The sequence below is a fragment of the Aythya ferina genome, assembly GCF_964211825.1.
Source record: "Aythya ferina genome assembly, chromosome: Z".
NCBI lineage: Eukaryota > Metazoa > Chordata > Aves > Anseriformes > Anatidae > Aythya > Aythya ferina.
Genome location: NC_140299.1, coordinates 61,401,312 through 61,414,839, shown reverse-complemented (window position 1 = coordinate 61,414,839; position 13,528 = coordinate 61,401,312). Strand labels below are relative to the sequence as shown.

The 13,528-nt window shown below is 37.5% G+C and overlaps 1 protein-coding gene across 1 annotated transcript in view; it reads left to right on the top strand.

Annotated features, from left to right (window-relative positions):
* The window catches only part of EPB41L4A (erythrocyte membrane protein band 4.1 like 4A), a 131,136-nt gene that overhangs the window by 73,238 nt on the left and 44,370 nt on the right, over window positions 1-13,528 (top strand). Inside the window, exons 8-11 of the mRNA XM_084504428.1 lie at window positions 1,081-1,169; window positions 1,550-1,613; window positions 11,111-11,202; window positions 12,111-12,188. Coding sequence (XP_084360554.1) covers window positions 1,081-1,169; window positions 1,550-1,613; window positions 11,111-11,202; window positions 12,111-12,188 — 323 coding nt within the window. The remainder of the gene's footprint in view (window positions 1-1,080; window positions 1,170-1,549; window positions 1,614-11,110; window positions 11,203-12,110; window positions 12,189-13,528) is intronic.

Sequence of the window (13,528 nt, the reverse complement as noted above, 5' to 3'; positions counted from 1 at the left end):
CCCACAATATTAAGTATTTTTAATGTACCCTGTGGCTTGATCATATTCATATCCAATGCTCTGTGCCCCTCCCACCCATAGGAAGCTGGGGGAGTTACTGGAACAGGCTTTGACATGACCCAACAAAACCTTGTTAAATTAGCAGAGTCTAGATTTTTTTTTCTGTCTCCTTAGTTTGCTTATGCTGTGCAAAGGGGTTCCTGCCTGGGTAATGAGGGGTGCATCATTCATCCCCAAGACTGACCCATGAGTATTTCTTACTATTTGTATTACAGTAGCAACAAAAGCCCCCATTCTAGGATGGAGCAGTGTGCATAAAGAACCACAGGTCTTCTGCTTGGTTAGTCACCTTAAAAGCAAACATGCCCTATGTGGTTAGTTCACTGAGGATCAGAAGCAGAGCTCATGGAGGTGTGCTTGAGCTTTCTCACATACAGGAGGGCACTTTCTACAGTCACTCAGTCTCACAGCGGGTATTTTTTGTGGTTTGTGCTCTGCAGGTTTAGTGCTTGCAGGGTTATTCAGTATTCCCTCAAGCAGGCAGGTGGGCTAGTTTTTGGTGATGACTTTCTTGCAAACTCATGCAAAAGTTTTTCAGTCCTTTGAACACCTTCTGTGTCATAAGGTATTGCCATGGTAGTGATGATTATTCATAAAGGTGGAAGGGTTAAAATGTAGTAGTTAGGTTCTAGGAAAGACTTCCTTGTTGGTTCTGTTTCTGCTTCCCCTTTGCACCATGGGATAAAGACCTGCCCTAGACCTGCCCTAACACCCTGCAGTAGGGGCCTAAGTGTGAAGCTCAACATGGCAGTTACCTGTTTGCTGTTGGTGTTTCACCATAGGATGTGGAAAGCGACAGTCCCTCACCCCTGCTCTTTCTTGCCTCTTTGCATCTGTGCATAGAAGTTTTTGTACAGGAGTTACTCTTGGTAGATGAAGTCCTGCTTTCCTGTTTGCAGGGAGTGTAAACCAGTGTGTTCAAGCCAGTCACCATGCTGGCATCCTCCACCAGACCTCACAGCTACACTGATACCAACTGCAAATGCAAATAACTGAGTGGCATATGCTTTTATTTTATAGGGTGAAAACAAATCTGAATACTTTTTAGGATTAACACCCATAGGAGTTGTTGTCTACAAGAATAAAAAACAAGTAGGAAAATATTTCTGGTAGGTATAGTTTAACTGTATTCTGTGCTATATCTGTACAATGATACTGTACAGAGATACGTGATTTGTGCTATAAGTTTGAAAGTATAATTGTATTATTAAAAATATATAGTTGGAATTCCTAATCCGTGTATGTATTATACATGAAAAAAAAAAATTCTTTTATAATGCAAGTATTGAAAAAAATATTTCCAATTTACCATACTCGTGCTGGTATCTTTAAGTACTGCTAATTTTCTATTGGTATTTGGTACATACCTAAAAAAATAATCTGACCTGTGAATCCTTTTTTGTCTTTGTATGTAAATGCATACAGCTTCAAGTTTTATTATTTATGAAATTAGTCTCACTGTCTGTCTTTTTTTCCCCCAATATTACAGGCCTAGAATTACAAAAGTTCATTTTAAGGAAACACAGTTTGAACTCAGAGTCCTGGGAAAAGATGTAAGTTCTTACTTAAGCCTATAAGAAAAAAAATATTAAAAGTGATTTTAAATCTAATTAATCACTAGTTTCTTGTATCCACCAGTGTTTAATTAGTTTTATTGAAATTACTGCAAGAAAACATCTAAGTTAAATTAATTGTATTGATAATTATTGCCAGAAAATTATGTGTAATAATTTTAAGTGTAATATGTTCCTGATGGTGCTTGCATTTTTGTTAAAGAAAGATCAGGAAGAAAGTTCATGTTTTGCAGGCAGGGGGAGAGAACTTTCTGAAGTTGGAATTTTATAATAAACCTCCATGATTCTCAAATGTGCTTTGAGTAAACTGTTTCTGCAGTGCTTTGTTTATGGTTTTACATAATGCTTTTAAACAAGGCAGAATCTATGGGGAAAGGTATAATTGATTAAAACCTGGAGCAAGGAAAATGCAGGAAGCTTTAAGGCAAAAATAGCTTGAGGACAGAAGCAGCTACACAAGGTTTCTTGAAACATATTTCTTAGAGTTTATTGTGATTGTGCTGTTATACCATTTGAGAGAAAAAAATTGCTAGTTCCAGTGAAGCAAGGATAGCTGATAGCAAGAGAAGATGTTTTTAGGTTAATTCAGTTAAAAAAGAAGGAGGATATTTGTCACTTAGGCAGCTTGGTGAGTGAGAAGGAGAAAGTGTTCAGGATGTACTGAAACTTATGAAGTGTAATAAAGCAAATAATTGCAATCAATCTGTGATTTTAGGTATCTTGTTGAATTATGAGTTTAATCTGCTGAGGTTAATTTTTATTTTTATTGGAAAATACTTTGTAGGCTTCCTTGGAATATCAAGACAAAGTTTATAGACAAAACAGTTTTGTAAGAAGTATAGTCTATGCATACTTTTGTCTATGCGTGTTCATTCATCTTTGTAGTGGTTGTTAGTCTCATCCATGATTTTTTTTTTGTGAGGCCATTTGATGCCTTCAGTACATGCTGGGAAATGTGAGCATACTAATGACTGGTTGTGCTGGTTCTGTTATGGATAACATTTCTTGTGCTTGTGGAAACATACTGGCAGGTTATGCTTTTGTTACTCATAAGTGGCTTGGTGTGGTGATCCATGAGTAGTCTATTTCTGATGATGCATTTGTTGAAATCAGAAAGATATTTGAAGGCTGGAGGAAGGTTGGGAAAACTTTTCCCAGTGTTTCACTTGCAGGGTGAATGCCTGTTCATGTGCAAACAGGTCCTAGTTTGACTTTGTGCGGATTGCCCTGTAGTGATGCTGTACTTTCTGTTTGATGGCACATATGTATACTTTTTCTTTTTCTTTTTCTTTTTTTTTTTTTTTTAACATGCTGAAAAACAAAAAATGGGACCTTTGGGAAATATGCTTAAGTTGTTTAGTTTGTGGATGTTGATGGCTCGTGAGTACTTGCTGTTGTGATTTTAAGACAAACACTTTGACAGCACTTGGTAATTTCAAGTCTCGACAGGTACTTTTAGGAAACTGTTTAAGCGAACAGCAAGTACAAGGGTGTGGCCCATCATTATAATCTACATTGCAGCTAACACTCATTTGAAGTGTTTCTACAGTGCTTCATACCCTAGCTAGTAAAAGAAATGCCAAAATGGCCCTGAAATACCTTTCTCTTCCTTTTTGTAAATGTTCTGATGGTGGTACTTAAAAAGAAATTATTGATTAGAACAAGTAAACAGTAGTCTTAATCTCTGGATTAAAGCCAATTGTAGCAATTTTTGGTGTTCTGCACCCAGAGGAGGAAAAAACGATCAGATTATTTATATGACTACAAGTTCCAGTACTCCCTGAAACTTTATTCACAAATGCCTTTTATTCCTCCATGTTTTGAAGTAAATGCTATCGCTTTGTTTTTCCCCATAGGACTTCAGATTGTGTTATATGATAGAGAGCAAATATGCCACTTCTCTTTGTTCTGCATCCTGGGATATCACTGCACAGCACAGGACATTAATACTTCACTTGTTACAGCTGTGGTGTACCAAGTCTGGAATGTGTAACTCATTTCCAGGCAATTCATTTACTAGGAAGATATTGCCAGAATTTGAAGGAGGTAAAGGGCACAATAAGTAGTCAAAAGGAAGATTTGGAGAGCTGTTTCTACTCTTGTCTCCCTGCCGTGGAAAGATAACATTTTTTTTTTTCCTTTTACTGTTTGATGAAGTAAACACAGTGGGCTTACAAGGACGTGTTTTGAAATTTTAAGTACATATATTTTTTTGAGTACAGACTGAAAATGGATATGAGTCTAAGAAAACTTGAAGGGAGAAGTGTTCGGAGGGATGAGTTATTAACAAGTATGGGACAAGGAGCACAATTACATAAAGAGAAAAACAATCCAAACATCAGTGAAAAGCTTCAGAGGCAATGGCATTTAGGAGGAACACTCTCCATAGGAAATAGGTGGAAGCATGCCGTCTACTGAAACTAGTTGGAAAGCATGCCAGAAGATATTTAGGGAAAGGTGAAATAATGGAGGCTTTCCTGTGTTTTGGTTGGATCTTTATGGCATATAGCAAAGGAGTTAACATCACACAGTAAAAACAGCATATTATTAATTCAGAGTGCTTTCTGTGAATTCCATTTTCCATATCATGGTGAAAACTCTGTGAAGGATGGGTTGTCACTCTTGTTTCCACACACTAGCTAGTTTTACATTGACAGGCACCTTTCTGGGGTACATGCATGTGTTCATCAAGAGGAAGCCTTTCATGCTTTTAGTGCCTGTGAAGTGTTGTGCTTCCGCTGAATGGGGTTTCTTATGGAAACATCTTTGGTATTCCTTCAAATAAATTTGTCTGTGTTTTTTCAAACCTACCAGAAGACTTGGAGCGAGTGCTTCCCATTAAATGGGTGGAAGTGGATATCCTGATCTCCTTGATAGGTTTAGAAATGCCAGTCTAAATGTACAGCTCCATGTCCATGGGCTGTCTCAGAAATACATCTGTGGGGTGCCTGTGTCAAAATAAATTATTTATGGCTGCGGCTGCTGAGTTTACTGTGTTTACTTTGTTTCACTTTTCATAAACTTGATGATTTAATGAGCACGAGATATTTATACTTACTCTCTTACGATAAAATAAGGTGCTTCACCTTTTCCGTTTTGTAGGGTAGGCTCTTGTAATTTTGCAGATATCTTCTATAAGGACATTTCCTGATTTCTTGTTTATTTAACTTGTTTATTCTGTGTGTTTTTCCTGCATACCTGTTGCTATTGTGTGCAAGCATGGCTATTGATATTTTATCTTTTACTGCTTTGCCTGTATTATATTTTTTCTCCCTAAAGCTCTTGCTGTTCTCCCTTCATAAACATAATACTGCCCTTAGTATTTGCCCATCAGTGACTTATCCTGATATGTGAGATGGTGAGACCCAGACCAGGTGAAAGAAACTCTTTTTCAGTAATGTTAATCATTGAATCAATATTTTATTGTCCCCTGACTGGACATGTGCTTTGAGTTCTGAGACAGAATCATGTGGGCTTTCTGTGAACCCACAAAGTAACAGCATGAAACGAGGAACCTTTTCTCTGGTATGGGTGGCACAGGAGGGTTCCCTGAACACTGCAAACAATAGCAGAGAATTTTGAAGGTGATGAAAGGGTATTTTCGTGCAAGTTCCCTTAAGAAAATCAAGACATAAATCTGATACCTGTGCATAATTCCTGGTAGCATAGATGTCTGTTGAGCAACCTTGCTAGAAATAATCCAGCAATACAGGCGGCTGCGGAAGGCCCCTGCTGCAACAAAACAGGGCCTGATCCCAAAGGACGTGCTGCTTAAAGACGAGTGGTTGGATGGGAATGCAGCATTCTCTGTTCTTCCTCTGTGTGAGGAACACAGCTTTCTTTTCAGGTTTCTCTCAGCTAAGGAAGTGAACAAAACAGAGAAGAACATGGTTTGGTTTTATAGGCTGGGAACTTAGATGTAATAATGTGCAGGAGTTAGAGACATGCAGCTTTTTTTGCCTGTAGGTACCAAGTACTTCTGTAGGGTTCCCTGCAACCCCATACTATTTTCTGTAACAATGCCTTTTACTTTGGTTGCACTGTGTCTGAACATGTAAGTGAATGATTTCATCCCTTCCCAGAATTTATGCAAAGTTTCTGTCCTTGCAACTTTTCATGTCTCTCTTTCACCAAACCAGAAAGTGTTGAATGTGCAAAAGACTTGCTTTCATTATTTCTTGTTTGAAGAGAAGGGTCTTTTGGAAGTCTGAAATTTTTGTTTGGAGGGATTTTGAAATTTGGTTTACTTCAAGTTAGAACAAACCCACAAACAGTGCAATTAAAAATGATTTGCACATTTTCAAGACATGTCTTCCTCTGTAATCTTTCTTAGTCAAATGCTCAGCTGAATTCATAAGGTGCAGTAGGTAAAGAGTGTTTTCAGGAGCAATATGAACCACTGATGATTACTAGAAGAATTTCAGGGCAGTTCCAAAGCACATAATAGTCCCCATTCTGGTGGCTGAAACTTGTCTAAATACAAGATTATTGTGTTCTTTTAAATTGTCTTGGAAAACCCTGGAAATACACGTATACTTTTTCCTTCGTTCCTTTCTTCCTTCCTTTTGTCCTTCCTTATTTGCTTTTCATAAATGTTAGAAGTCTGAAAAATAATTGCATTAATAAGGCGGTCCAGTTAAATCCTTTCTTGTATATTCCACCTTGAGTTACAGATTCTAGGCAGGAACTTTCATTTGATTTATTCCTCTTACTGTTTCTTGAGAAGATTTAACAGGGGATGATGAGCTGTTCCTCCTGTTCTTAAGTCCAGTTTAGCATATATTTGCATTGAATACAAAAGTAGAATTTTGAATTTTGCTATGGCTTAAGAATTACAAATACTTTTGTATCATTTGTACCCACTGATGCAAATGGTGATCAGGGAGGCTGGAGGTGAGCAAGTGCAGTGATGTTAATGTAGGGATGGTATTTTTTAGTAGATTGGATCTTTTTTTTTTTAACCATTTTGGAGTCAAAAATTGTTAGACTGACTTATCTTGATAGAAAAATTTTCAGTAGTGAACAATTTTGAAGAAGAACTAAAAAAAAATAATCCTAGATAAGCCTACATTCATTAACAGTAAGGTATTAATTTGTTTTTTCTAAGTTCCTATTTAGTATTTATTTCAATTGTTATAAAAAATATAGATACTTTTGTTTTAATCTTGATATGCTTCCTACAAACGGACAGAGCATTATTAATTTTAATTCTTGATCTTTTTTCTTAAAGATCAGTCTTATGTAACTGGTAATACATTGTCCATTATGTAAGCTATGACTGGTATGCGTTATGTAAATATATAAAGACAAAATATTTCCCATTGAAGTTAACAATTGATAGTATCCAGGTGCATGCCTGACGTGGCACAAATAGGAAACAAATAATGTTTCTAAGCAGTAACTTCAGAACTACCTTTAATATTTCTGTTATGTGTGAATGCATGTGTATCGCATGTATATGCACTGGCAGTATGTTCTGTAGTGGGACATGATACCTCCTTATGTCTCCTGTTGTGAGGTGTTTTTTGTTTTATTTATTTTTCTTGAGCTTGGATAGGTGTTGACCAGTATATACCCTAAGCTGCAGCAGCTAAAGCCTGCTCTGCCTCATGGTTTTTCAACAAGTTTTTGATCTGTGGACTGACTTGTGGCAACCTATCAAATGTTGGTAGAGCAACATGAACCCTGGCTTGGCTCCCTCTGAGTGCATTAGCAACTTGCTTTCAGTAAGTGGGAATATCGTGGAGTGCTGCACCAACCACCAGCTGCTTTGTGGAGGTCTCAAAGGTGCTGCCAAGCCAGTCTCCTAGCTGACTGCAGAGGCAGTCATAAAGCAGTGAAGGGCCCTGGCTGCACATTTGGGAATCCTTTTTTAAGCATGTCGTATAGTCAAGCAATGGGCATCCCCTGTGCTGTTCTGTCCATCCCTCCTCCCATGGGTAGAAATGGTGGTGAGGCTATGGCAGCATGAGCTCTAGGATGCTGGCTTGAGAGACTGCAGGACAAGCCTTTAAAGCATTTGAAAGGAGAGGAGTGTTCAGTGTATGTCCTTGAAGTATTTCAGCGTCTTGTGTTCTCAAGAGTAGGAGGAGGTAATCAAACAGCTCAACAGCCAGCCACTTCAGCAAGTCATAGACATGATCAAAAATCACCATACAAATGTAAGTGTTTTCCTGCTTGTCTGGTGAGCACAAGCGGCTTCCCTGAAAGATGAGACAGGCACCGAAGTGAGTGCAAAGCGGAGGGGAGGACTTCAGAATGTACAGACAGCCAGGGCTGCCCTGTAAGCAGTGGGCTGTGATGGTTTATCATGCCTTATCATTAACACATATGGCTCTCTGAAAGCCACAGTGTGAGTAGCAGGGAGTAGTGTGTGAGGCCCCAGACAATGCAGAATGAGTTTGGAATTGTGATCTTCTGCAAATCACTAGGAAAATTACAATAGTTCTTTGTTTCGTTTGCATCGGATATGTTAGGGGAAAAAAAAAAAGCACACTAAACTAGCTCTCACTAGCTGAGAAAAATGTTGGGGGTGAATGTTCTAGGCTTTCTTGCCTTTTAGGAAAAAATAACTGTGCTATTTGGGTTATCATAAGCATCCATTATGAAGCAGTATTTAGTTTTCAGATATGTGCTTTTCCTTCAGATTCCTGATAACCTGAGCGTGTTATCAGAAAGCTTTTTGGACCCTCCCTTAATTTTTTTACCAGTTGTTTCATTGCCCAAATCTGAATTCCATAACTTACCTTTTAGATGATTTGTGTTTGTAGGGTTAGGCTGCTTCTTACTTTGATTCTTCAGCTCGTGATTGCCACATACTAGATATAGATGTTTCAACACATAGTTCATCATCAAGTATTTTACCTGTCAGCTGAGATTAGCTTTCTTCCCCTTGAAAAATAATGCTACAGAGGATGCAATCACTGACGTTTGCTGGTCAGATCTTTTAGTCATGTACTGATGTAGCTATACCTTCCCCCATTAAGTCACTGATTGATTTAGAAGTGTTACGTATCATTTGTTTTACATACGGAAAAATCCTAAAACTCTGACTTTGAAGGAAAAATAGACAGGTAGAACCTTTTCTTTGATGGGAATCTTTCCCTCAGTTTCAGTGGCATTCAAGTAAGATATGGAAGAAATACCTTATTTTAAAAACTCTAAAAAAAAAACCACCTCTGTCCCTGTCCTTCCTGAACTCATGAATTCTCTCCTCCTGGATTTGTATAATGAAATTAATTCAAGTGCAGCACAAGATTCTTTGCCTGAAAGTAGAATTCAGATGTGAATGAAGAAAGAGCAAGATCCTGCACATTAAATGTGAGTCAGAGTTCTTTCCTAACAGAAGTTAAAATGAATCATCCTATTGCATAAGGTTTTGCAATACCAGAGCCCTGATCTGATATTATTCTTTAAAAGTGGCTACAGTTGTGTGGGTTTAAATGCAAACATACCAGGTAATAGTCTGATGTAGAAACTGTAGTCTAAATTAAATCATTAAATCTTCAACCATGTTTCTGCTGTATGTGAAATAATTGACATTGACATTCCTTCATAAAAGAGCAGTATGATCTTTCAGTGGGTAGACTCCAGACTTACCAAAGGGACATGAGCAGTGTAGTTATTCTTGAAAATTCTCGCATAGATATTTCTCTTTGGCAATCTTCTTCAGGAAGTGTCCCCCCCTTTCTCCCCTCACCCTGCTGTTACTTTTTTTTTTTTTTTCTAAACAGCTAAATTTTCAGGTGTCTAGTTTTACATTTTATAAATTAAACCTATTTTTGCTCCAAGTTAAACCACTTACGAATCCTGTAGAGAGATTAAGATCCCTGTCAAGCCTGAAATTGTATTTTAAGCAACTGTGGGAATACGTTTATGGGAATAATCTAATACTTAATCATTTTATGCTATGCATAGCAATCTGAGATAAATCCTGGTTTTCTTGATGACAGCATGTCTTTACTGCCCTTTCACGCTGTGATGCTCTGGAGAGGAAAATGTGTTTTTGACAGAAAACTAGAGGGTAATTTTCACTCCTTGGATATTTAATGGGACTGTTCCCACCAGCCATTAAACTCTGCCAGTGGAAAAATATAACTAAAATTATCCATGGGGGGAAATGAACTTTATGTCTCCAGTTTCTACTTTATTCAGGGAATGAAATCTTAGTTATTCTAACAACAGGTGGAAAGTTCTGTCCTTTTTACTGTTTTTGTTTCAAGGTGGAGGAAAGGCTATTTGAGCACATCATTTGTGTTTTTGTGATTGCTGCCTGACAGCCTTTAACAAAAATATTCTTGGTAGAGGTGGAATTTTCAGTTCTGGAGAACATACTGAGTTAGTTCACAAATAGCAAGTTGCTTGCAGCTCAAAATACCAGAGCCCTTTACCTGTGTATGCCTGCCACTGCAGAAGTATAGCTGACACAGGAGCATCTATTTCTTACAACTGGCTGCTGATTTTAGGACTGTTTTTAGTACTTGGTTGCGTTACTGTTACTGACAGTACTGTACCATGCGGAGGATTCACACTGGAGTCAATGGGACTACTAATTTGTTGTGCAAAAAACAAATATGAAATGGAGCACTTGAGTTTGCTGAGTGACAGATACATAGAAATGTATTTTATGTGAACATTGCTGAATGTTTAACTTGTTGGAAACAAGCACTGTGATGTGTCTGTTGCTTCATGTCTACTGGAAGCATTTTATAGCTTGTGTATGTATGGCTTCTCTTTCATCTCTCCCTGTGGTTTATTGTTTCCACATGTGTACTGCACTGACTGCCAAACTACCAGTGAACAGATTTTAAGCTTTGTGTATACTTTTTAGTCACCTTCTTTCACATAACTGTAGCCTTTGCAGGTGGTTTGATGACTTTTAACGTTTGACCTTTTTGCAAGTATTTTGAATCATGTTAAAGTTAGCTAGTTCTTGTTTCTTTGCCTTTCCTTTGTCTCATCTTTTTGATATCCAGTTTTGTCATTTCTTCTCTACATGCATGTCTTGTGCATTTTTTCTGTGTTGTTGCTCCATATTACTTCTCACAAATTCTGAGTTTCTCTCCCTAACTTATTCCTGTCCTTGTGTATATTGCTAAGCAGAGCTTAAGGAAGATTATATTTTTCATTTGAGGTGCAGTCAGGAAAGATTGGAACTGTATGAAAAACCTTTGTGCTTTTTTGTTAGGAAGAAAGCTGACATCTATGAACCAGAAGGAACAGAAGTGTTTCAATAATCATCTTGCTGTTCTGTTTTTTATATCTAAGGAATCAATTCCTTAAATAATTACTTTCAGCCGATGAGAAACCAAAAAGAACTATTTTAAATGAACAATTGTAGAGAATTATATAACCTGATTTTATTCATATTTATGTCTTTTCTTATGTGCATTTATATGAGATGGCAAGTTCTTGTGTTCTCATTTCACTCGCAAAATCCCTCATATCAATATTAATTTGTTTCCTTTTGTCTTCAGTGCAATGAAACTTCCTTCTTTTTTGAAGCACGTGATAAGATCACCTGCAAACATCTCTGGAAATGCTGTGTAGAACATCATACATTTTTCAGGTGAGTGATGCTGTAGTTGTGGCTTTTCAACGAAAAGGAGAGAGACAACGTTGAATAAGGCTTCCTGCCTGGCAAAACATTTTGCGTCCTGATTATAGAATGTTCGTAAAAGCTGATGCCTTCTGTTTTCTTTTGATGATATAAAACAAACATTTAGAAATCTTCAGGTAATTCAGTGGTTTATTTTGTCTTAGATTTTTTTTTTCATACAGTATTTCCAGTTGCACAAAGTAGGTTTAAACTGAAGTATCCACATATGTATAGAGCAGGATTTTAGCTGGTATATACACGTGTACATATTTAAGCACTAAATTCTCTGTAATAACATTGAGTTGCAGCTTTTTGTTTTCACATACAACTATTTTCTATGATTTTTGAGTAGGATTCTTTACAGTGCACAGAATTTTTTGTTTTTGAGAGAAGAGCTCCCTTAAATTCCATAATGTTTTGCTGACAAAGAGTATAAAATGTTTCTGGTATAACTGGTCTCAAAACACTTTCTTCTATTGTTGCAAAAACACTAGCAGAAATGTGCAAGAGCCTGTGGCTAGGAAGGGATGCTTGGTGTTGGCTTTAGCAATGCTGTGAATGTGTGGGCTCAGAATTCCTGCCACAGTCTCATTACTGTGGCATGATGGTTTTGCCTGCTCCTGTGAAATATTAAGCAAAAGGCTTTACAGTAGACTTTGAAATAAATAGATACATAATCAAAAGAGGAGGGCATAAACATGTTGCTTTGTGGAACTATCAACTCCACAAAAGTCTGTCTGGTGGTGGGGATGAAGAGGAACAAGTAGAAAATTTCTTCTCTGGAGTTCAGAGGTTGTGTTTCTCTTTCCTTTCCTTGGAAAGGAGGGCTGAAACCTACTTGTACAACTCACTCTGTTTTATTTTTTGGAACTGCATAGAGTGCCAGAGAATGAATCAAGCTCTCTGTCAAGAAAATTCAGCAAGTTTGGATCCATAGGTTATAAACATCGATACAGGTAAATTTATTTAATTGTTTAAATTTCTTTTCAGTTATTACCTTCTCCTCTTCTCTTCCAATGTAAGAAAAACCTCACCCAGACAATGAGTCAGTGCAGTTTTGTTCATGAAGCAAGAATGAGGGCCACTTTACCTGACTATTTGGGGACACATTTGAAAGTTACTTCTGATTCCCAGAGCTGGCTAGAGCCTGCTGGAGCTCATACTGAAGGTGAGAGTAACCCTGGCAAAGCTTAAAGTCAAAATATCGTTAGAAGTTATGAAATTATGTTTGTGCCCTAATTTTTTTTTTTTCCTGACAACTGAGAAATACCAAAATGGGGAGGCACGTTGGCTGCTGCCTTTATTCTAGGAATTAGATAATGGATGCAGAAAAGTGTAGAAAATCTGTAGCTGTGCAGTCCTTCTTTACAGCTGCAGTAAACTAGCAGTTGAGCTCCTGCAAGGGCTCTTGATCTGGATGGTTATATTTAATCTTGAAGCAGCAGAGTTGATATAGTGTTGTTGATTTAAGAACATAAATAAGGGCAGATCTCAAGGGAGATGGGCATATCTTTTCTAGCTGGAGTGGCTGGGAAAAATTGGATAAGCTTTCAAGGCCACAAACCTTGAAAGAAGCAGTATCCTCCAGGGTAAGGATATATAGGGAGTACTTACTCTTAATTTCAGCTGGAGTTAACCAAGCAGGTAGTATGACATAGAAGGTAGTTAATATGGTGGTACAGTGGCAGAAGTGGTAAGCAATGTGCGTTTAAGACGCTCTATCTGCAGGGACACAAAAGACTAGAAAATTGTAGGATATTGAAAAAATGCAATATGTAAGAAACCCAATAGTTTTTCTTGAGTTTTATATTCTTAAGCCTGTTGAAATAACAAAGTCTTTGTAGGCACTGGATTTGGCAATTGGAGACCACTGCTTTAAATTTAGTTCTGTCACATTGGCTGAGCAATTTTGAGCCATGTAATTTATAACTAATTTTTAGAATTGCTTTAGGGTCTGGAATTCAGTAAACCTGAAAGGAAGGATTGAGGGCAGCAAATCAAAATCATATCTCGAAGCCAGTCCCCTTTCTTTTCCCATTTTCATTTTTCCTGTGGGTCAATTAGGAATAAAGGTAGTTTTTCATCTTCTGCAGTTATTTTGAAGCTGCTGGCTGAAAAGGCCCTATTTGCTATAATGATAAATTCTAGAGGTGTTTTTCACAACCTGCAAATACAGCAGGTTTGTTTAGGTTTATTTTTGGCTTGTCTGTCTGTCTTTCCTGTCTATATTTCCACCATCACTCATGAAATACATGGATCATCATGGGTAAGAGTGATGATCATTATTTGTTAGGCA